The sequence below is a fragment of the Leguminivora glycinivorella genome, chromosome Z, assembly GCF_023078275.1.
Source record: "Leguminivora glycinivorella isolate SPB_JAAS2020 chromosome Z, LegGlyc_1.1, whole genome shotgun sequence".
In the NCBI taxonomy this organism is placed as follows: Eukaryota; Metazoa; Arthropoda; class Insecta; order Lepidoptera; family Tortricidae; genus Leguminivora; species Leguminivora glycinivorella.
Genome location: NC_062998.1, coordinates 41,950,427 through 41,975,646, shown reverse-complemented (window position 1 = coordinate 41,975,646; position 25,220 = coordinate 41,950,427). Strand labels below are relative to the sequence as shown.

General features: G+C 37.1%; 2 protein-coding genes across 2 annotated transcripts; both read left to right on the top strand.

Moving 5' to 3' along the window:
- Positions 1-1,105: 1,105 nt before the first annotated feature.
- LOC125241942 lies at positions 1,106-4,856 on the top strand. Its single transcript, XM_048150654.1, has 4 exons — positions 1,106-1,434; positions 1,890-1,942; positions 3,902-4,220; positions 4,734-4,856. The coding sequence occupies exons 1-3, from the start codon at positions 1,417-1,419 to the stop codon at positions 4,218-4,220; spliced, it is 390 nt and encodes a 129-aa protein (XP_048006611.1). The 5' UTR covers positions 1,106-1,416; the 3' UTR covers positions 4,734-4,856.
- An 8,448-nt stretch (positions 4,857-13,304) lies between these two features.
- On the top strand, positions 13,305-15,667 carry LOC125241940 (protein doublesex-like). Its single transcript, XM_048150653.1, has 2 exons — positions 13,305-13,529; positions 13,896-15,667. Exons 1-2 carry the CDS (start codon positions 13,447-13,449, stop codon positions 14,956-14,958), a joined length of 1,146 nt encoding a protein of 381 aa, XP_048006610.1. The 5' UTR covers positions 13,305-13,446; the 3' UTR covers positions 14,959-15,667.
- The last annotated feature ends 9,553 nt before the right edge of the window (positions 15,668-25,220 follow it).

Here is a 25,220-nt window from a genome sequence, read left to right as displayed (position 1 = left end):
GGACCCAGGAAGTGGTAACTTCGTTTAGCGTTAGCGCAGTGGCCTGACGCTTTCCGGCCAGCGGACAGAAAATAACATTTGCAGCAGCGAATCTGTCAAAACTAGTCAAAATGGCCGTTACCTTACCTTGGCATAATTCTACACAAGATTTTTATTTTTCTACTAGATTTACACTTAACCTTTGTGTTTCGTTGACTTTTATGTTATGAAACGTTTTGGATAGGTAGGTCCCAGTAGTAACTGAGCACGTAGCCAAATGAAATAACGCTTACGATGATATCTTTATCGTTGTTAGCTATCTCTATCGCTCTTAATTGCGTATTGGCGTGACAGAGCCAGGCTGCGTTTCGATCAGCGTTTAGCGTCACCGACTACCATTTTGGCTAGGGCGGTATGCCAGAGTATGACAAATTCATCGTGAATTGAGTAAATTGAGTAAACACCATTATAATGGGCTTGAATATTTGCAATCGAGTCCTACTTTATTTGAGTCGTCGCAATTTAATGACATTGCCTTTATCGATCATCTACGCCGTGCAATATCGCTGTGACAGATTACTATTATTACTAAAGCAACTGAACCATAAAATTTTTACGCAGTTATTGCAAATTTACACTGCGTGTGAAATGAACTGCCGCCTTTCCGGACCGATACGACCTTGAAACCTTCATGAAAGAAGCGTACGCTATTGCTTTTGCTGTTTTGGGTGTCTATAAGTGTCGGTGACCGCTTACCATCATGCGATCTGTCTGTTAGTTTGCTTCCTATCTCATAAAAAAACTTACAAGTGATCAATAACCATCAATTTATGAGTATTTAATTAAATAATAAAGAAAAATAATGTTTGGTGTGTACCTACAGTAATTGACACTTTAAAGCTGATCAAGAAGATCTTTACTTTATTTTTTTTACCTAATGTGTAGTCAGTCTAAATATTTTTGGAGAGTATTTAGATTGATAAATGCTGTTTCTTTTATATTCGTTCATTTATCGTTATTCGTATACAAAACTATGTTATTATTTGCTTTCGGAAGAAGAGTTAATGAAATTCACAACGATCTAGAAGTGTCTGCTCCCACTGTTGGCTAGATGGAAAGAGATAGCTCCGTGAAAACATTGCATTCGAAACGGGACGAAAAATGCAAGTGCTCCAGAATAGGGGATCAGTGGCTCCGTGGGTTGCCTTCATGCAAGGCATATATAAGTATTGACAGAAGCGTCGGCTTTCATTGTATATCGGCACATAGCAGGGTGCGCATCATTTTCGCGCAAGTGTGGGAAAGTGATTTTCCGGAATTGCAGCGCCAGCGCTTATTGATCAGTGATTCGCACGATTCTCTCGGCGGTTTTTGCTGAGTAACATATGTTAACTTGTGCTTTCCACTTTATTGTTAGTTCACAATAGACCCGCCGTAATGGATTGCCGAACAGTGGTAAGTAGTTTTTGCGTGGTGCTAATTATGTTGGTTAACTGCATTTGCATGTTCTGACTTAATTCATTTATACTTTACACGCGCGCAAATCGTCATCAGTCATCGAGTTCGTGACATCGGCAGATAATCTCGAATCGATTAGTAGCGCTATTATTACGTCAATTGTAAATATTACTGCTAACATGCTACGCGTGGGATAACAGCGATGAAGTATGCTAACGCTCAATAATAGAATACTTAGAGCTATTAGCCTATTAGAGATAAGCATTGTTGTTTCTTAACTATTATATTAGGATTTATGAATGTACCATCAAAATATGTTTTTAACAGCTTAATAAAAACGCAATATTTCCCAAGTATTAGCTGTTCTAGTAAATAAGTATATTTATAAATAATTGAATTTTATCAATGTTATCTAACTGTACCTACTTATACTTAATTCATTCCTGTTTCAGTTATTGCTCAGTTTAGTCGTCCTAATGGCAGTGCTGCTCAGTTCATCTGAAGGGTGAGTCAAATTATCATTAACCATTCATCACCTACTAATTATGTGTATTGCGAAAACTTTTTAAAACATTTGAAATTTTATTTTAAGCTTCACCTATCTTATATTATTTTGGAAAAATGATTCATGAATATATTCATGGGAAGATTTCATCTCATCAGTAATTTATGATTATATGAGTACAGATGTTTCTTGTTACCTACGTGTAGAAAGGCAAGCACAAAGCTAATATGTAGTAAGAGCTATCCCCTTTTCTCATACACCTTCACTAAAGTTAACAAGCCGATAAAAATCGTTTGTCCCTTTCTATCACACCAATATATCGGAAAGGGACAAACGATATATTCGGTGCACGTTTATGAATAAGGAGTAAGTATTTTCGTTATACCTCATCACAATAACCGTGACTATACCTACTGTATGTATCAGACATTAGGCATTGACCTTCCCGACACGTGCCAAGTGGCGCGGTCGGTAGGTATATTCATGCTCTGGTAAAGGTTATAATTTTGGTGCAATTTATGCTAATGATAATAAATAAATGCTCGAGATTCAGACTTGCGGTCAAGGGTTAAAGTCTTCTTATCAGGTAGGTATAATGATTAATACAAAAAATGTACGAACTCCTCTTCTTAAATCCATCTGCGGGTCTCATGGACCACCATCACGTCCAGCTATAAAAATGAATGATACGAATTATGATATTTGTGATACGACTGTAATGGATCGGATAAGTCGTGTCAAGAATTACTTGTATATTTAACATCGGTATCCTAATCAAAGCACCATCTTACTAGTAGACGTATTGCTCTAATACGGCAGTTAGTCGCCTTTTACAGTAACATAATTATACTTTCACTAGTTATTACTGTTGAGTAACACGTTATCTTGCGTATCAGTAATCCAAAAATGGTAAATCATTTGTGGAATTACATAGTACGCCCTCGGTAGCCGGAAACAACATTAAACAGCATGTACGCGGATTGCACGATCATGTGACCCGCTGAAGTGTGACGGACCCGTCCAAAGCTTTGTCCATCGATATTCAACCTTATTTTTATAGACAAGAAATTCTAAAATATATTTATACATGAAAAAGTCGCGTGGCTGAAGTAAATATTTACAATTTCGCGCGTGAAGTCGTTTATATACATTACATAAGTTCGAGAAGTTTCTGTAACATACGTAACGTCCACAGTTGTTGTTTTTCTTCTTCATAAAAACGGAAAGAAAATTTCTACGGCATTAATAGTAACACGACTTTTTAGGTTTCACTGTTGTAATTGCACTTAGTAAGAGTGCCGAAAAAAGCGTGTATTGTGTGGATGTTCTATCACCATTGTTTATGAGGCATAGTCTTGGTGCACCGCACACATACTGGGTCTCATAAAAAATGTTCAGTGGATTGTTAGAGGGAAAACTTGTAAGCAGGTGCCACTTGGTGACTCAATTATGAAACACATGACGTTTGATTTTCACATCTACAATTTTGTGTAGTAATAGTTATATGCATAAAGTACGTAATTATAATTAAATTAAATTTAAATTAATATGATGCCACGATTCATCGCATCGCTGATCCTGTACTAGGTATATATATTTACTTAAAAGCGTGAACAATTAATAATATTGTTGGGTCATCCATATCAATATCAATTCAGCAACAGATTGCGCACATAGGTACATAACAAATGGTCCTGTATAGCATTAGCAACAAACATTAGAAATTCTGCAATATAATTATCATGATAGTCGTATTATGTACACTTATCATGTAATAATGATTTAGTATTATGTGTTCATGAATAATAATAATTATTATTTAGCTATTCGGATATCTAAAGCCGCGTGCATGTTTAGGCTCCGTTTACGTGAGCCCTAGTAAATTTATATCATGTCTACCGAACTTCACGTATAAAAAATCTAACCATTTTTTAACATGTCAACCGTATCTGTTCACAGGCGCAAAAAGAAAGTAGTCATCCACGTGCCCTACAAAGTGAAGAAGATAAAGCACACGCACACAGTGTACAAGACGATACACCACCATCACACGCACCACGACCACGTGGAGCCGCTGCTCGCGCTCGCGCCCTCGGAGGAGCACGAGCACTTCCACCACATGCACCTGCACGACGAGGGCCAGCACAGCCAGCCCGTGCCGGGCATCGGCATCCCGGAGTTCCTGCCCGACGTGCCGCTCGACGCGCCCGACGACCACGACCTGCCGCTGCTGCCCAATCGACATGTCATCCCGCTTTATAGAAGAAAAAAAAATTAGGTAAATGTGCCTGTATTTGCGATATGTACAAAATAGGGCACACTTCCCAATCGTGAGAAACTTTTGACAATCGCATTTTGAAAAGTTGAGTCGTCATTTTCTTAATCAATGAGATTTTATTTAGTTATTTATACTCTGTCAAACAGGTCTGTCAGTAAATAAGAACAAAGAAAACTATAGGTATCCTTTTCTCTAGCAACCTAAAGAAAAGGATGCATATGGTTTTCTTTATTCTTGTTTACTGACAGACTTGTTTGACAGTGTATAACAGACTTTCTGTTAGTGCGGCATCGAACAGAGCGACTCGATTGAAATATACCCAATATTTTAGTCGCTTTGTATTGATGTATATGTGAGTAAATAGTTAATACACACATTATACTTACATATATTATATTACGTGTAATTATGTCTAGATTTTAAATAGGCTTAATTAACGGGAGTTTTAAGTCTCAAAACAAATACCTGTATTAATTAAAAGACATATAACTACCTAATTTCTCGTATTTTCAGGAATTGAAGACTCGGTTGAGAAGAAACAGAATTCTTGGAGAACCAGCCATACTTAACTTATTTGTACCTATTCCAGCTTTAAATTAAAAATTACACTGAATTATATCGATGTTGGAAAAATTACAATCATTTTAATTTAGTCACTAACGTGTTAAAATAAATTAATTTCATGTAATTTTATTTGTATGTTAAGTGAAACGTCTTTAACGTAAAATTTAAGTAGAAGATAGTTATGTGTACAAAATGTATTTTGGTTCGACAATATTACGCATTCTCCCAGAGCTGTAAGTTCCTCATTTTGACACATTTGTATTTAAGTTTGTAGCGATGTGGCTCAGACGTTTCGTTTACTAAATCTAACGATTATTTACGTATTGCTTGAATCGATTATATATCGATTGCATAGCATAACGATGCGCTTAAAGAAAACGGTAAAATATTCAAAGTTTGTTCGTTCTTATTGATACTTATTAATAAACCTGTTTTTATTGACGGTTTTATTTGGTTTTATTACGGAATTTTATTTATAATTTCATTAGGTTGTGCACGTTTACGTTCTACGGTGGCCGTCATGTGCCAAATAGAGGAACTTACAAATCTTAGACTTCATTATTTTAAAAGTAAGTTACTTTTTACATTGTTTTCCGTTTGCCAAAGACTGCAAGACTCTATTTACTTAATCATTCATCTAGTTCTATTAACTTTATTCTATAATCAACTAAGTGACAAATGTAATAAGTTTAGAATAAATAGTTACATTAAACCTAATATCTTATTTTGACTTGAAGTGAGTGGATACCTAAGTGTTTATTGTTTATTTAAGTAGTTTCTAATATTCTTAAGTAGGTATATTAACAAAACAGGCTCTTAACAAGTTAGTTGATGTATAAAACTCACCTAATTAAAATATGCAATGCGAAATGAAATAAATTTTCAAAAGCGAATTTTAGTACGTAAATATTATAGTATTATTCTTAATGACAACACCACAAATACAAAGTGATTTTATAATTTGTGAGCATTTTCTGAGAACACGAAAACGCGTAATAAAACATGCGTTTTCATACGTTCAGCCCTTAACGAGTATGTTGATGAAAGAGTTGGCTCCAATATAATTGTACATTGTGCAACAAGGGGGAAGTTGAATATTACTAACGAGAGTAAGTTAAATCGCGACGTCTTGCCGGAGCAATTTAAAGACTCGAGTTAGTAATATTCATACTTCCCGAGTTACACACAATGTTTTTCATCACACTCGCAATGTAAAAATATGTAAATAGATGTAGAAAAGTTAAGTACGGTACAAGAAATTTCATTATTCCCTTGGGAGAACGATTTTTCTATAACTCACGCTCCACCTGCGTGCAATAGCACATTTAAAGTGCGGGTGTGATGAAAAGGTAGTTTATCTACTGTGACCTACATATTCAAGTAATTTAGTCGTAGTTATGGTCAAATATAACAAAATTACAAACACTGCGTGTCCTAGTTGTTGAAAATTCTATATTATATTAGCACGACCGTAATGAAAGTAACACCTGGGGATCGATTTTTGGATTTCGAACGCAGGAATTCGCCGTTCGAAAGTCTGTGGAAAACAACATAATGCTATTTTTGAAAAAGGCCGGCTAGTAATTTTAAAACTAGTGGTAATGACCACTCGTTTTCGATTCTGTTAGTAGAATTTAAATCGCTAGTAGTGGAGATATTATTGAACGAATTTCACAAAATCGAATGGTCGAGATTCAAAAATCGGCCCCCTGATTATAATCACAAATATCACAATAAACTCACCTAAAATAATCAACCGTATGATGCATTCGGCGAGAAGTCAAACTTGACATGTATGTAGCGTTTACAAATGGGTGTAAAATTTGAGTGTAAACATAATTGTATAGAACTTTTTTTGTGTTGCAATTGCAGTGCAAAAGAGAGGTTATATCATTGCTTGGTTTTCACTTTTTTTTGTACCCATTCAGGATGTAACAAAATGAATGGAGATCTGTTTATGAGCATATTTGTTAGTTATAAAAAAATTAAAAAATAGTACATTACGATACAAGTGCGAAAAAGGAAGTTCGAAACGAGTGGCGATAAATAAAACACGACCGAGGGGAGTATTTTAAATCGACACGAATTCCGTATTTCCTTTTCGTACGTGTATCGTACGACGTTTTTCAGTAGGTATATACCTACACATTTCTTGTCAGGTCGAAACTTCGGAGAGTCATCTGTAGGTACCTACTGAAAAACGTCGTACGATACACGTGCGAAAAGGAAATTCGTAACTTGTGCCGTAATGTACTATTTAAGTATGGTATGGTCTAGGTCATACATTGCTCCATACTTATGGCATATGTATGTTGTATGTATTACCCACAAACATTTGTAACAGAAGCGAAAAATTTTAATTGAGATTCTACTGTTCAAAAAGCACAACTTGGTTTCAGCGACTTGAACAATTAAAGTAGGGTTTGAATTTTAGTTCACGTATACATTTAACTAAAAGAAAATAACAGTTTTAAGTACTTATTTCAATATTTAATTAGAAACTTTACAAATAAAACTCTTAATCTATTATTATTTAATTAGTTAGTTTTTTACTTGATTTAGGTTAGGTTGAGATCATGCATATGTCATGCATTAAACTTACAAAATCAATATTATGTACCTACAGCAGCGGAAAAAAATCTATCATACTGGTTATATATATATCGAAAACAATAAGTCGAAAATTCTTAAAATTAGACTTTAATAACAAGTAAACAACTGTTGTATCATCATTACAAATAATAATATGTATTTGAATACTTACGAGTCAAGTGTAAACGTGGCAATGCCGCCAGCCTCCTTGGCACCTTGCCACAAGGTGCGGTTTTGGAGCCTATTTTTTACTTATAGTTATTATTATTATTATTTTATTTTAGTTTTTAAGTTAGTTTTATTATTATTTTGACTGTTAAATCCAAGTGTAAAGTCTATAATCCGCATTAGGCTGTCGTGGCTGCCACGGGCCACGTGCAGGAACTCCTAAGACTCGTAAGTATTCAAATACATATTTCGTCACTACTTTTAAAAAATCTCGTATCTCACGCTGTTCCTCAAAGTTAAAACGCAGTAAGTCTATATGCATTCCATACATACTTACTACAATTTTCTTTTCATTGAAAGACGAAGATACAAGTTTTTTTTAAAGTAGTGACGATTTGTAATGTTGATACAATAGTTATTTACTTGATATTAGTCTAAATTTAAGAATTTTGGACTTATTGTTTTCAATATGTAACCAATATGATAAATTTTTGTCCGCTACTGTATTCTACGGCAAAATTTTATAGGTAAAAGTATTGCGAATTTTGTTTCGTATAAAGTGTCGGAATCCGTGACGTTGCGGACAAGCCGCAGGAAAGTCGCCTACGATGGTATGGCCACATACGCCGCAGACCGGTAGACTACGTCGGAAACAGATGCCTCAACCTCACCGTCCAAGGCCCTAGGTCACGCGGCCGCGGTAGGCCTAAGAAGCGCTGGCTGGACGTCGTGTCAGCGGACATGGAAGAGAACAATCTCTCACCACAGGATGCCGAAGACCGGGCAAAGTGGAGAAGGCTGAGCAGGAAAGCGGACCCTGGCGCTAGGCCGGGAAAATGCTAGGTTGAAGAAGAAGAAGAAGAAAAGCAATGTCAATGATGGAATCTTAATGATAGCACAACTTTACAATAACATTTTATATGTATTACTAAGTATTACAAAGTGAAAATGGAAAGAATTATAATTTTTAAAAGAAAATAAATAATGTAATTTTTAGAAGAAATGGTGAGAAGCTTGTCTAGAGTAGATTTAAATTTATGGAAATACTTAGAAGTTAAAAGTCAATTTACTTAATTATCGCCATCAATTTTCGTACATAACGACGAAAGTGAAGAGTCGTGGAATGTATTGGACCCATACATTTCACGACTCTACACTTTCCGAACAGACTTTACAATAAAACTTGTAGCAAGAACTAGCGTTGATTCTTTCATAATAATCACACTGTCGTTGGATACTTTCCGTGATGTAAGGAAAAACTAAAATAGAACATTTTAACCTCTTTCTCTCCCTCCCCCAGGTTCACAGGGTATTCGTTAAGTCATAGATATAAAGATATCATAATGATCTGTAACCTAGGTATGTAAAATTTATTAAGTATGAATTTATTTATCATAGTTACTTCGGTAACTATAATTTTAGGAGCTTTATTAGACTTGCCAATACTGACGTTTCGTGTTGATTATTCGATGATGAAGACAAATTCGCGAGTTGTGGCATATATACAATCACTAGCTTTTGCCTGCGGCTTCGCTCGCGTTAAAAAGAGACAAAAGTAGCCTATGTCACTCTCCATCCCTTCAACTATCTCCACTTAAAAAAATCACGTCAATTCGTCGCTCCGTTTTGCCGTGAAAGACGGACAAACAAACAGACACACACACTTTCCCATTTACAATATTAGTATGGATATTCTATCAAAATTAGACATTTTCAATCCACAGTTAGGTGACAGGTGTGACAACGAAACCAAATTATTTTTGTTGCATTATTTTTACAACAAATAGATTCGGTTGCATTGTAGACTTCATCGAAGACTTGATAAAATCAAATGCTTATAATATTCACTGTTGATTTTGAAATGGTGTACATTGACATTTAATGCGAGTCGAATACTGTCCCTGTCCAGTACTTAGGTACCTAATAATGTGATGTTAGTAGAAATAGAAACCACAAATGGCGTTAACTGTTACTGCGTGTTCATTCACTCATCGCATCACATTATAAAACTAAAAGAACTGTGACCAAGTTATAACGACGATAAAATGTGATGTTACTTTCTTCTTTTTTTATAAATGTGGCTTTACTTATTACGTATAATATTCGTTTATTTTGAGTACGAGATTCACGACTGTCCTACTTTAAACCAAGGATGATTTATATAGGATTTACAATCTTCACACTAAGAATCGTACGGATCGTACCTCAATTTTTTAGCGCCACCTATTAAATATTATCATTACACTGATGATGCCTACAATTTTTTTAAAAATGTGTATTGACGTGATATCATTATATTAAAATAAAGAAATATGTCATTTGTTCTTATAAAAAAACAAAAACACGCAAAAATATTTGGGGAAAATATGATTTTGGCCAGTTCCAGGCTGCGAAACAGCGCCATCTAGTTTTAAGCATAAAAGGCCGATACATTTCAATGGTACGCTTTTTTGTATGGGCTTTGTCAGTCCTGTATTAAATCGTCGTTATTTAAGCTAATAGTTGCTAATAGGTACTATAGAATAACTTAAATATCTAATTATAAACGTTTGAGATAAAGCAAAGCTTAGTGCAAGATGGGGATGGGCTGGACCGGATCTAGATCACGAAATTGACATAACATTATTAATATTCATTCTTTTCTGTGTCGTAATTAGACGGGTCCCTATTCTCACTCGGCAGGGAGATTCTAACGAGCTACATGCGCTAAACGGACGAATTACAAATATTATTAAATAGTTCTTGTATTAAAGGAAAAATCAGAAAATCTAAAATGTTATATAAAACTTTGTTATGAATTTTTATATATACTTAGTCCTCCTCACCGATTACGGCGACGGCGACCTCAGCAACTATAGATTACGCCTGTTATAGGCTCTAATATGGCTGGCCAGGCCGAACTTCGTCTTAAAGACTCTTTGGCACGCCACAGACAGTCTTAAAAATTCATAATCTTAAAAAAGATTTGTATGCAAACTGACAGTTCAAACTGACACTGACAGATCTGTCAGTGTCAGTTTGCATACAAATCTTTTTTAAGATTATGAATTTTTCAGACTGTCTGTTGCCGGCCTTTGGCAAGTGCTACAATAGTGCTATAGTTGGCCAGAGGTATTGTATGTATATATAGGAGGGCTTCGGTCTGTCTTTGCGTTGCTGGCGTTTGGCATCTAAAGTATAAGCTATAAGTAGTTGGTTACTAAAGATTTGATTCAAAAATACGGATTATACGGAAACAGTGAGGTTATTTCATTAGTCACATAAAGCCTGACCAGAAATATAATGATTCTTGCCATGAGGGCGCTGTTATTCTGATGTATGCGGTGACAGTTCAGTTTAGTATGAAGAAAATAGTTCTAATGAAATTCCGCAACATGGCGCATAGTCATATGTTTCTGGTCAGGGGGCCGATTTTTGAGTCTCACTGTCACTAAAATACCGGTTGAAAACGGTGAATTGCCTACTATTTTCAGTGTCAATTTTCTGAATTCGAACGCCGTGAGATTCAAAAATCGGCCCCCGGCCTTAATATGGAATGAAATGAAAACCTGTTAAATTTTGATAAACGTACGTACGTTTAATTTATTTTAAAGTATTATTTCAGTTTCTTTTTAAATACCATTTTAGTAACTGACTAGGTCTGATAAGTAAATAGCTAGCGGGTAGTGATCCTGCCTGCTAAGCCGCGGTCCCGGGTTCGAATCCCGGTAAGGGCATTTATTTGTGTGATGAGCACAGATATTTGTTCGTATGTCATGGACGTTTTCTAATGTATATAAGTATCTGTATATTAAATATGTCGTTGTCTGAGTACCCACAACACAAGCCTTCTTGAGCTTACCATGGGACTCATTCGATCTGTGTAAGAATGTCATATAATATAATATATATAAGTTAGTGTTCATACACTTCTCAATGGTATTGCGGACATCTGGGAGGCATGCCGAAGTCAGCACGTAACGCTAATTAAGTGAAATGTAAGGTTTACTTTACACCAAGAGGATGCTGGCCAGGATGCTTACTTGCCTAGGCAAGAAGACAATCGCTTGTGCTACGATAGCAAAACGCGTTGTCTCCATGTTAGTTGCGCTTCATACGCTACGGAGTGTAAATGATTGGTGCCAAGAACGATATAGGTAATACGGGACTGACAAATCCTATACGAAAAGCGTACCCCTGAAATGTATGGGCTTTTTAGGCTTAATCTAGATGGCGTTGTTTCGCAGCCTGGAAGTGGCCAAAATCATATTATTTCCCCTAAATATTTTTGCATGTTTTTATTTTTTATAAGAACAAATGGCATATTTCTTTATTTTAATATCATGATATCATGTCAATACACATTTTGAAAAAAATAAATTGCCTACATCATCAATGTAGTTACGATAGTATTTAATAGGTGGCGCTAAAAAAAGATCCTTGATTGGTACGTAGTACGTACATATGTACGTTGGCTATGCACCCTCGTCTGTATCCTGGCGCATTAAGTACCCAGAGTCCACAACCGCCCGCGTGTCAGTCAACGTTTTCGTAAATAATACGAAGGAATCCCATTTATCGTTTGTCCACATTTTCGTTAGTCATAATTTGGTTTTGCCATAAAACAAACCTAACCTAAGCATAACCTAATAGAACTCTTAATGAAATCTCTGAATAGTTAATCCTTTCAGAATTATGACTTATGAATCTAATGATAATCTGGCAATCATTAAATTATGACTTTTGCATGATAGGTAAGAAATTTTATATTTTTGTGTTCTAAAAAAAAGGTTCTACAAACTTATCAAACATCTCAAAATTCTTTCGATTATTATCCTTTATATTTTATGTAGGTATACAAATCGTAGAATTTAAGAAGACGATGCGTTAGTGCGTTTTCACATTATCCGATCCGATATCGGATGTCGGAAGGATTTCAATGGAAAAAATCCAAGGTGGTATATCTGATATCGGATCGGATAATGTGAAAACGCACTTGGGATCGATAGGTATCTATGGCACTAAAGAGCGAGCGCAATAATATATCTTCCAAAAGTTAATTGATATAAATCCGGTGCCGGCGGCCAGTCATAAAACCTTATAAAACTACTAACAAATATCCTTCTCGAGGGCAATCAATAAATCCGATTGAAATAGATAATTAAATTTTACTGAACCCGTTTACACTTGGGAATATTTACGGACTCAAAACTGACGCCTACAAGCGTTATTTATTGCTGACGCCGGCCATATTTTATGACCATTTTGTTTTATTAACGTTCATTATGGATCTCGCCGTCAGATATTTTTTATTGCTAGGAAATGACTAAAACGGTGGATAATTCATAAAACCTCTCACGATGTTTCGTAAACACTGCCCTTCCGACGTGGCCGAGCCTCTAGACGGCTGACGCAGAACTGATGGCGTCGCGAATTCGAACCCTCAAATTCGGTAACGGCGTTCACACAGCGAACTAATAGAATGCGTTCCTTTGGAACGGTAACGAAATACTTATTTCATACAACGCCGATAAAAACGGTTCTAACGTGCCATTTCCTAATCTGCAATTGGAACTCTCGCGGCGAATAAATTGGAACGGTTATCGTTTCGCCCACTTCCTAGAGTGTGCCTCGCTTACTGCATGCTTCGTTGACAATGGTCGTTATTGTCTTTTTGTTGATATTACGGGTTTATTTAAGTGAAATTGGATAAATGGTCATCTCACGATATTTCGCTATTCAATCCTGTTCGGTGCACCGACCGTGCGGCGCGGACTCGCAGCGTAGTGGCCTCGGCTTGTAGTACGACTAAACCTAGGATAGGACAACAAAATGTGAAATAGGTTGCGTCTATAGTGTTACAGTGTTGCTCGAGACTCGTATGCTGGACAGATATCTAGATAGTGTGTGATAAGACTGAGACATGGATTTGAGTAAATACCTTGCAGTGCTGGTGATGCTTCTGGTGGACGGCGGCGAGAGCGGTGGACACGGGGAGAAACATCAGTAAGCAATTACTTCTACAAAATAAATAATCTTATAACACATTAATCACATTATCCTTAGCTGTGCGTTGCGAGTGATTGATTTGGCATTGCAATTCTGCTAACGAATTCTACGTGTTCTTAAATGTACACAAATACGTACCTACTGTACTTGTTAATAAAGGTACATTATTTATTTCAAACGTCTTTAGAGTAACATAGTAAATAGGTACTAAGTATACCACTACTAGCACACCTCAATTTTATAACATAACAAATTAAAATGTTGTTACCAATAATTTACGATCGTATTAATTAATGTTCCTGCTTAATTTACATATAATATTCTTTATAATTATATATCGAGTTTTTTTTGTCTTGTTCACAGTGATCATGTGAAAGTACACGTACCCGAGTTTATTCACCACGATCACCATACAAAAGTGATAACGATTCACCATCATCACTATAAACCAAAGAAGGAACATCACCATCACCACCACCATCACCATCACAAACCCCACATTCCTCACGGACACCACTACCATCATGTGAAGAAGGTACACAAAAAGAAGACGGAGAGCAAAGGACACCATGGTCACCACGGCCACCACGGTCACCATGGGCACCACGGTCACCACGGGCACCACCACGGGCACCACGGCCATCACGGCCATCACGGCCACCACGGTGGTCATCATCACCACGACATCCCCTCGTCGTATTTCCCTCAACACGATGTCCCTTCATTTAGCTACGACCCCACGCCCACGACTTTTGAAGAGGACTTCGGTGGCTACAGCCCCGCAGCGCCGGCTTACGGTGCGCCCTCATTCATTCCTCGGACGCCACAGGTCCATGGCATAACACACACTGTCAAGCAGGTCAAAGTGTTCGATTCGTTGCCGGGGGGCTTACCAAGTATCACGAACGGTCACGCCGCCGGCGGCGGTGGCTATCAAGTGACAGAAGAAGGAGATGAAGAAGATGACGCTTTTACAGCAATAGATGGACTTCAACAAAGTTTTCCCGGTACGTTCGCTTTCGTCCAAAACGCGGCGCCGGAACCGGCATCTAACGATATATTTTCCTCTCTGGCTCCCCAAAGCACAAGTCAGGTTGCCAGTCACGATCCGTTTGCGGAGTCACCCACGCCTACGGCGTTTAGCGGGAACGAATTCACCAGCCCCTCGGTTCAGGCTCCGCTGTCTTCTTTAGCGCCGACCGAGAACGTTCTGCCCAGCGCTCAGTCGACTCCAGAGTTCCCGGTGACATTCCAAGCGGCCCCGTCCGGGTTTGACGATCCGGCGAACGCGTTCGCGGCGGCGCCGTCCGGCAGCACGGCGCTCTCGCCCGAGGACAAGGCGGTGAACGACATCGTGTCCTACTCCCGGGTCGCCGGCATACAGCAAACTATCAACACCGGAGGACACGAGACTGTGGTCTATTAGTACATATTATTTAAACCTTATTTAAGTCATGTGTAGAAACCTATATCAACGACGCCACAATATGTTCGGTCGGTTCCATTGTGCTTGTAAAAATTCAGATAGTATTTAGATCAAGAATAATCCTAATTAATGAGAATTAGTTGCTCTGAACACTGTAACAGGCAGCGGGATATTTTACATCATACCTTGTTAGTTTAGATTGGTATGCTTATATATTAAGATACCTACTCGTACAATTAACCAAGTAACATCATTTAGAGCAGTTGAGCTGAGAGCTTAGGAAATATTTCGTTACTTCGAAAAGATCTTGTATCGCATTGCTCTTCCAAACTTAGGAAGACAGAAACAAAGTAGGAAATGATTCTCTATTAAAATAGTTACGTACAATGTTTACTAAAAATAAAAATATGAACGCAAGTGCTTTTACTTTTTTTCAGAATCATTAGTTAAAAAAATGTGCCAGTATTGTGTATTGTATCGAAAACTCCAGAACCGTTAAAAAACAATAAAAAAGACTTAATTATAGTCTGTTGTTTTTAAAACTAATAAAGCTTGAGATAACGAGCGCAAAATGCAAATTAAATAATACCTACGATGATAAAAATAACTACAATTTTTTAAATGTGGTAACATCATGTGTAGAACTTATATGCTAAGAGTTCTGCTGATTATAATGAAAGTACAAAATAAAATAAAAAACCGAAACAAACCAAAGGATGTACATGTACATTTGTTACTGCACACTTTTATTTATGTGTTGTTATGTAATTTTGTAATAAATTGTTACGTGTAACACTTTCGTTTACCACCTGTAATTTAGTGCACTAACTATGTAATAAGCGAATCATGTCATCGCGCGGAAACTCCGTCAAGCATTCGGCTGCTTTCATGGTAAGTAATAAGAAGGCGTGAACGTTATTAGATCATTACCCGATGTCACCTATTTTTAACAAGTTTGAAAGTTCTCATTTGCAGTAAGTAAGTAGTAGAACGGCTAGTTGTTAGTTATGGCACCCAAAAAGTACACGAGGGACAATTCGACGCGCCCCAGTTACGAGATTGCAGTCAAAAATAAACCGAATCTAATGGCAACGTAACCAAATATTGCGCAATCGACCGAATCGCTCGACTACTGAACCGAAAATGTGATTGAATTGTTGAATGAAGACAAATTGTTTTGGGGGACGCCTCATCGCAAAATAAAGGGGCGGCCAAGAATACGCTGAGACAATGAAAGTTCAGTAAAGTGTGCGATAAGAAGTAAGTGTGTGTGGTATTGGTAAGTTTCGTTGTGCGTGATGCTTTAGGCCTCTCCAGTCACTCCTCCTCGTAAGTTGGAGCCGGGAAGACACCAAGATATGTATGCACAACATTTTTTATTACAGTATAGTGCGAGGCTTTATTAAATATTAGATTATAGACATTAGAGACCATCTAATCCAAAACTAATTTTTCATCACACTCGCACACTAAATATGATTTTGCACGTAGGCGGAGCGTGAGTTATAGAAAGATCGTTCTCCCAAGGGAGTTATGAAAATTTTAGTACCGTATTTAACTTTTTTCAAATCTTTTTACATATTTTTATATTGCAAGTGTGATGAAAAACATTGTGTGTAACTCGGGGAGTATGAATATTACAAACTCGAGTCTAAATCGCTCCGGCAAGTCGTCGCGATTTAACTTACCCTCGTTAGTAATAGTGTTCCTCCTCTTGTTGCACAATGTACTATTACCACTGTCAAAGTCTTGATATTTTTGTCACAGCACAGCATTCATGAATGATGACCTAATTCAACAGGGGGCAAGAGTATAAGGATTCTGTTATAGTGGATACTTTTAAGTATGAGGATTCCCTTCAAGTATCCCAAAGTTTGACTTAAGCTCCTTAGTGCGATTTCACATTATCCGATCCGATATCGGATGTAGGAAGGATTTCAAAGCCAGGCAAAGGAATGTATGGAATATCGGTCCTACATCCGATATCGGATCGGATAATGTAAAAACGCACTTAGGCTTACGTTAGAGACTACTTAAATTAGGTTCAAAATGTAATGAAAAATCGTCGGCCTCAAAAGCTTATTCTACTCATTGACTTTATTGGTAGAATTAAGAGTTTGAATACCAAACTAACTACAGTATTCCGGATCCCTTTGCCGTAATGATTGATAGTCATAATGTAATGATTGCCAGATTATCATTAGTCATAATTCAGAAACGGTACTCTCAAGGTTTTCAATAGATAGGTTGGGTAAGGTTAGGTTTGTTTTATGGCAACCCTAAAAAGTAACGCGTTTCTCAGAAAAACCAAATTATGACTTATGACTAACGAAAATGTGGACAAACGATACATTATAACTTAGGCACTGGTCCCACCACGAGCTAGTAAGCTATGAGCTATCGGCTATAAAAACGAACAAAAGATAAATCGCCGTGTCTCTTTTATTTACACGGGAGTGTTTATTTTTTGTTCGTTTTTACAGCCGATAGCTCATAGCTTACTAGCTCGCGGTGGGACCAGTGCCTTAAAGACTATGAGAACCGTTCACTTTTTTCGTACAATAACTTTTTTTTCGATGACGTTTACGCTAAAAATTCATGATAGAGGGTCTACTAAACTGTAACGTAATGTCTTCTATCAAAACGGTTTGGTGAACTGTAATAAATCGAATAATTACCTGTCGCCGCCGAGCAAGTACAAAAGACATCAACGCGCTACTCTTTTAAATTTCGAGGTACATATTTAGTTTTTTTTTACTTACTTTTCAAGAAGGAACAGTTTCATTTTATTTGAATTACAAAGTAGTACCAAAGATGATCGATAAATTAAAGTAAAATAAAAAAAAATTCAGTCGAATTGAGAACCTCCTCCTTTTTTGAAGTCGGTTAAAAATGTGTAGTCACAATAGACTACTTAAACTAATTTGAATTTGACCTACATTAGAAACCAAAAAAAAGTTTTTCCGTATGAGGCAAATGAGCTGACAAACCATCCGATCTGATGGTTAGCAATAGGCTTAAAATAAAATATTTTATGCAGTGCACGAAATAAAGCCCAACATAATTACATAGAAGAAAAATATGGACAGTAGTTATTTTTAAACATAATTTCTATTTATTAAGTCAAAGAGAAAAATATAAAGAAATTGAATTGACCGTGACGTCACTCTTCAGTATTTCATTAGCAAATCTTTTTGACAGTTCATAAGATCATAAAAAGAAGCTGATTTGACTAGTAGTAAACTAGCCTATTACTGCTACAATACTAGAATAGTAAAGTTGTAAGTGTGTTTCCGTATGTTATGTTAGGAAGATGTTCCTTTCTGGTTTTAGACCTATCCATCCGGAAAGAACGCAGTCGTCAGATTAATCCATATCATTTGACGTTCATAATATATACTAAGTCCGAAGTTCACAAATTAAGTTCATCTACCATCCGGTGCCAAACTTGCTCCTGTTTTTTATTTGTAAATATTTTTTATGTAAAAAAAAAATATTATATTTATTCCGTATTAGATTAAGTTTAGTAGTTTAAGTTCTTTTTATGTTTTTTTCTACTCGTCGACTTTAATGTGTCAATTAGGACACCACAGACTAAACTATAAGTGCTGCTTTTTCAGTGTTGGATAGTCTTTGACACTTTGTCAATTATAATATTTCATTACAGTTCACTTCAGTTAACTGCAATAATTTCAAAAATAGAATTTCATACAAGTTTTATATACTAATTTGCTATATGTACTTACCTGGCAATTTTTTTCTGCATTCGAAACAAGTTTAACTACATAGAATGATGATATTGTTCGTCCGTTGATGACGAAGACGATGACTCATAGAAAAAAGTATTATATAATTACAATAGTGATATAATTAAGCTTTTCACTCTGGTACCGTACCATTAGGCCACTCAGCTAGCTTCGTGGCCTAAACATGATACTCGACTGAAAAGCTATGTATTCACGATTGTATAAAATACTATTATACAGATGTAATGATTTAATAAATAGATAAAGTATAGCGGGGCAAATCCCGACTGGGGGACAAATGTAACTTATCCATTATTTCCATGTTTTACAATGTTTGTATTATCAAATAGAGTGTCCACCGGTTATATCATATGGTAGGCGTGTTCAGTGGATACATGTAGAATTCAACACCATAGTGTAATAATGGAAAAAATGGATCAGTTACAATTGCCCCCCAGTTGATATTTGCCCCGCTGTACCTTACTGATTAGTTCAGGAGTCCGGAGTGTAAAGATGATCAACGCGATCGACCCTAATTGAGAAATAGATATTAGGTTGGTATAGAATTACAGCCACGCTTCGGTTGTTTGACTCTAGCAAAACAAACAAGGAGAAAGTTGAACCACAATCATATTTAATATTTACTTATACTCATATCATCATATCATGGACAATATGGACATACATAATTAGCAAATTAGTAATGAAAGTATTTTCTATTTACCAAACTTTCCACCAAATAGGTAATTCCGCAGCATACGCATTTTTTTTTTATTTAAGATGCCTTATTCCCTAAATACCGCTCATGAATTTAGTACTTTTTCAGTGTCATGTAACGTAAATCATAATATTTTCTCCCCGTTACTTGCTTTAACAGGGCTATTGTGATCTAAAATAAAAACAGTAATAACATAGTTACAATTTAGAAGTGACTTTTTTTATGCAGAAATCTCAACACAACAATTTTAATAACAAAACTACAGTGGTACCGTGAAACAAAAAAAAACACGGTGTATATACGTGGAAAATATCTTCTTTCTACTAAAATTTGGTCGATTTCGAGTGGTTTTTGTGTTATTAATAATGTAAAATCCGGCCTCACATAAAATTGTCGAAGATCGCTCGACATGCTTCGCTCCGTAACGTGGAGCAATTTCATTGAGCTCGCGCGAAGTCGATGGTATCCCGACGCAGACTCTTCGACAATTTTACGTGAGTGACCCGATTTCACATGTTTATTAACTCAACAATCACTCGAAATTGACCAAATTTTAGCAAAAAGACGGTTTTTCCATATATATACAAGTTTTGGCTCTTTTGCTTGCTCAAATTAAGATCAAAGCATTCAACATCCTCCTTGCGGTATCCCGGCATTTGCCACGCCTACCCGAAGGGTAAACTAGACCTTATTGGAATTAGTCCGGTCTCCTCACGATGTTCTCCTTCACCGAAAAGCGACTGGCAAATATCAAATGACATTTCGCACATAGGTACATTCCGAAAAACTCATTGGTACGAGCCGGGGTTTGGACCCTCGACCTACGGAACGAAAGTCGCATATACTTACCGCTATATGCATATAATAAACAGTTAGTTAAAATTACCTATACTTTCTTCATAATTTGAGTTGAGTTACTTGTCCAAGGCGAAAGGCCTCTTCTACTACGAATTATTGGCAGGAAACTAATTTTCTACAAGCTGCTGTTGATATATTTTTTATAACAGTTAATTTCCGTTGCAGATGAAAATGTATAAGCATAAAAAATAATATGTAAATTAATGCCATGGAATTGTGCTGATCAGATGATGAAGACGGAAAGTTCGCCATAGGAACTCTTTGATAGAGGCTGTGTGCCTTGGTATGCCTTGGTAATAAAAAATACATATTTTGGACAAAAAATATTTCACTCATGTCAATGCCACTAATTTTTATGTAATTCTTTGTTTTTCTGTCAAAAATACAAAATATACTGTAAGTGACAATAAGGGCCACTTGCACCAACGAAAATGGAGGGTTAACCTACATCATATTATATGGAAATCACCGAAACTCGAACTTGATGAAAATGTGACTTGAAAACCTGACATGCTAAACAACATTAACGAAAGGAGCAGATATCCTTGCATTAGCTACGCTTCGTTTAAGAGCCTGAGATGTTTATTGTAGGTCCTTGATTTTCTGATAAAAATACAATAGTCACTATAACGCCGTGTCTTGCGTGGGCGACGGTCGCGCGACCGTCGCCGTCGCGTCTCATACTTCCATATCGATAAGGTTTGATTTCGTATGCGTCGCATCGCCGTCGCGCGACCATCGCGCGACCGTCGCCCACGCAAGCCACGGCGTAAGTGTGCCGTTCATATTTGAGGACCTCCCTTAATGGGGGATGTCTGAAAATTTTAAAAGTGGGTGATATTTTTTCTGGTGATAGGAATAACCATTTCTAATTACAGAAAAAAGTTACAGATTTTTTGGTAAGGAGTTCCCCTAGTTTTTAATATTTTTAGTTTAGTTAGGTATTTATTTTTAGATTAAGGTTTAAATTATGATTAGTATTATTGTTTTTAATAAATTTAATTGAATAATTTTATAAAAATAAAAAAACCGGCCAAGTGCGAGTCGGACTCGCCCACCGAGGGTTCCGTACCTACAAAACTTACATTTTTTATTTTATTTTAAAGTAGGTGTTTTATGTAAAATTTCGTAGCTATAAATTTTAACACCCTTATTCATACACTAAAGTATCCAGTCGATAAAGTTCGTTTGTCCCTTTCTATCACACCAATACGTCGGAAAGGGACAAACGAAATTTATCGGCTTGATAACTTTAGTGTACGTTTATGAATAACGGGGTAAGTAAGTATGTTAAACATCAGAAAGGGTGAGTAAAACAATCTGAAAGGTTCTAAGTTTTACCTAAAGGTTTTTTTAATCTAATCCAAATTTGGTTATGGTAGCTGAAAAAGTATACAGAATAGTATAACGCAAGTTTCTAGCGGGAAATTACTAAATAAATATTATTTAAATTTTAACTTCTGATTGGCAGAAACGTCTGCGCTGGAGTATCGATTCAGAGGCCGTGAGTTCAAGTCTCACCCAAGGCAGACATTTTCCACTTTTAAATTTAAAAATATTATTTAGTAAATACATTATCTATTGTTGTATTTTGCCTTGAACCTTGTAGTACCTATAGGTACTCTTGTATATGCGAACTAAAGCCAAGCGATAAAAGGTAGCTGAATAATGTCAGATTGTACGGCAACGAGAGACGTGAGCCGACTGCGCGAATGAGTCGCGCTTTCTTACGTCAGAAATTGCTTGACAAATATATCGGGTGCACCTGCCCGGTAATTAATGGAGAACCTTTTAACCACCAAGAGGGCACCTTACAGAAAATCGACATTAAGGTTTAGTAAAACCGCTGATCGATGGGAATCCCCAACATTGTAAGTGACAAATATACAACACAAACAAATGCACACGCACGCACACACACACACACACACACGCACGCACGCACGCACGCACGCACGCACACACGCACACACACACACACACACACACACACACACACACACACACACACACACACACACACACACACACACACACACACACACACACACACACACACATTCACACATCAACGCCGGCAAACAAAGATAATTGCATCTGTCCATTCAATACGTCATTATACTTATACTGTTCATGTAAATGTGATTTAATTTATAATTTTCTCTTTAATTTTTATTTTTTATTTTGATTGTTATTTTCTTTTTTAAATTTTGTATGGCAAAATCGCTGATGTCACATAGGATAATAGTAGTAGCACCAATGAATTGTTATGTATACCCAATTATGAGCGCAATTGTACCTACTTTCTTTGTAATTTTCTCCGACCGTCCTTAGTCTGGGATCGGTCTGAAAACCAGCGCCGGGCATCTTGTCCCGGCACACGCTGAGACCGAAACCCTTTGCCCAAAACAAAAAATTATCTCTGCATGTATTTTTACTCACTACTTATATTAATAGATATAACTCATCTTGTTGTAACTGTAATAGTTTTTTAATAATTGTATGTATAAGGCAATAAAACATTCTTATTCTTATTCTTATTCTTATTCTTAAAAGTCGCCTGGTTTTCGAGATTTTCACACTTTTTAAAATTTTGGGTAGTAGGTATTAAAATTTTAAAAATTGTGAAAATCTCGAAAACCAGGCGACTTTTACTAAACCTTAAAGTCGATTTTCTGGACCAATATAAGGTGCCACTCTTGGCAAATAAGGGGTTAAAAGAAAACGAAACTATGGCATTGCAGTGACAGCTGGGCGTTGCCAGCCTCTCGCCTACACCACAATTTAACCCATATCCCATAGATTTTCTGGACCAGTATAAGGTGCCCTCTTGGTGGTTAAAAGGTTGTCCATTAATTACCGGGCAGGTGCACCCGATATATTTGTCAAGCAATTTCTGACGTAAGAAAGCGCGACTCATTCGCGCAGTCGGCTCACGTCTCTCGTTGCCGTACAATCTGACATTATTCAGCTACCTTTTATCGCTTGGCTTAATAATATCAAATCGTACGAGAGCAGCGAACGTGTGCAGGCAGCGAAGGGAGCCGACCGCGCGAATGATGAGTTCGCGCGGCGAATCCCGCGTGACATCGTCCATCGACACCCCTCCTGTTTATTTCTGCACATTCTGCGCTGTGCATAGAATTTGCAGAGACATTGCAGAGAGCGCACGCAGACACCGGCGCGGCGCTAGTGGACGCGTCTGTGTGTGTGAGCTTACAACTACAACTACGCCCCCCTCAGTAGATCGATGCGATAACATCAATTTAAAAACTTCCCGAGCCTCGTGGCGCCCACCATACAAAATTTTTGCTAGGGAATTTTGATTCTTATTGTACTTGAGATTGAATTAAATTTCAGTTATTCGAAAAATTTTATAAACAAAAGAAATTATATTTTATTTGTTTATGAGAGTTAAAATTCCATTGAAACCATTATGTACTTTAGAAAGTACATTCGGCGCCACGAGGCTAGATACACTGTCACCTACAAATTCGACACTCAAAAGTGTCCGATCGCTTAGTTGCAAATGTGTGCGTCTAGTTGACAAACGAAAACTTCGCAATGTAGTAAAAACTACTTTAATTTTTTTTACAAAAACAACGTTATTTCTTAGTAATTAAAGTTCAATTTCAAATGTAAGCAATTGGCGGTTATGACATTAATAAATGTGATCATCGCGCAAGCCATAAAATTTTATTACCGCAGGTGGCAAGTGTGCATATTTTTAAACAAATCTACGTCTTATTGCAACCAACATAAGTTTAATTCAGTTCGCGCTGCTGCGCGGTAGTTTAGAACGATGCGATAGTCCATCGATAATCAGATAATCACCTAAACTAAAAACGCGACGAACGCCGTCCACTGCCGCGATCTAGATAATGAATATGACACTGAAAACCGTGGACGTGGCCTTGAGCGTTCGGATGAATCGGATGGTGTCCTACCGCAATCTGAGGCGCTGAATGTTTTAAGACTGTGAACACTTACGCCGTGTCTTGCGTGGGCGACGGTCGCGCGACCGTCGCCTTCACGTCTCATCGCATCGTCTACTTCCATATCGATAAGGTTTGATTTCGTATGCGTCGCATCGCCGTCGCCCGACCATCGCGCGACCGTCGCCCACGCAAGCCATCGGCTTATCAGTCGCGGTCGTCAGACGCGTTCCATAATTTGTTTCAAGCTTTATACACAAGTTTTCCTTTCAATAGCAATAGCTAACGTAACGCTTGGCTTGAGTAATAAAAACTGTATAGTTAAATTAATGAAATATGTATAAGTAGGATATTGAAATCTTCTTTCTTCGTTGAGCCATCACAGCTAACTTTAACTTACAAACGGTCTTAAGCACCTGCACTTCTGAAGGCGCTTAAGTCATTTTTGCTAATAAAAAAAAACCACAACGTTCTATGAACATTGGTCAAGTGCGAGTCGGTTTTCGACTTTTCCATACAAAGAACTCATGAGCGCCTGAACGACTATGATGGCAAAGTTAACGTTTCGCACTTTCAAGACTTTACGTATATATCTCGGAAACGATAAGAGATAGAGCAAAATGGACTTCAGATTTGGGCTTTCGGTGGCACAAATTCTGTGTTTTCGTCAACAGACACCTTTTTTTGGACCGATTTGAATAAAATTTTGCTCAGTCAATTTATAAACAGTCTTAAGCGCCTCTTTTTTAGTAGGAACTTAAGTCATTTTGTACAAATGAAAAAAAATTTGAACAAGTTCTAAAAGGAAAAAGACAGAAATGAATTTCTTTATACCTGACCAACTCGCTTACACAATTTTAAGACGTTTAGTAACTACTTGCAGCGGCAGTGAGTGAAATTCGTAATCTGAGTTTTTTTCTCTTAAGTCCGACTTACGCTTGACTGTAGATTTCTAATAGGTTTTCCTGTAATCTACAGGGAGAGGGCTATCTCGTGTATTTTTTT

Coding starts and splice junctions, on each gene's coding strand:
- LOC125241942 (XM_048150654.1), top strand. Junction 1,943..3,901: donor CTGCTCAGTTCATCTGAAGG/GTGAGTCAAATT, acceptor ATCTGTTCACAG/GCGCAAAAAGAAAGTAGTCA.
- LOC125241940 (XM_048150653.1), top strand. CDS start 13,447: ATGGATTTGAGTAAATACCTTGCAGTGCTGGTGATGCTTCTGGTGGAC. Junction 13,530..13,895: donor GGACACGGGGAGAAACATCA/GTAAGCAATTAC, acceptor TCTTGTTCACAG/TGATCATGTGAAAGTACACG.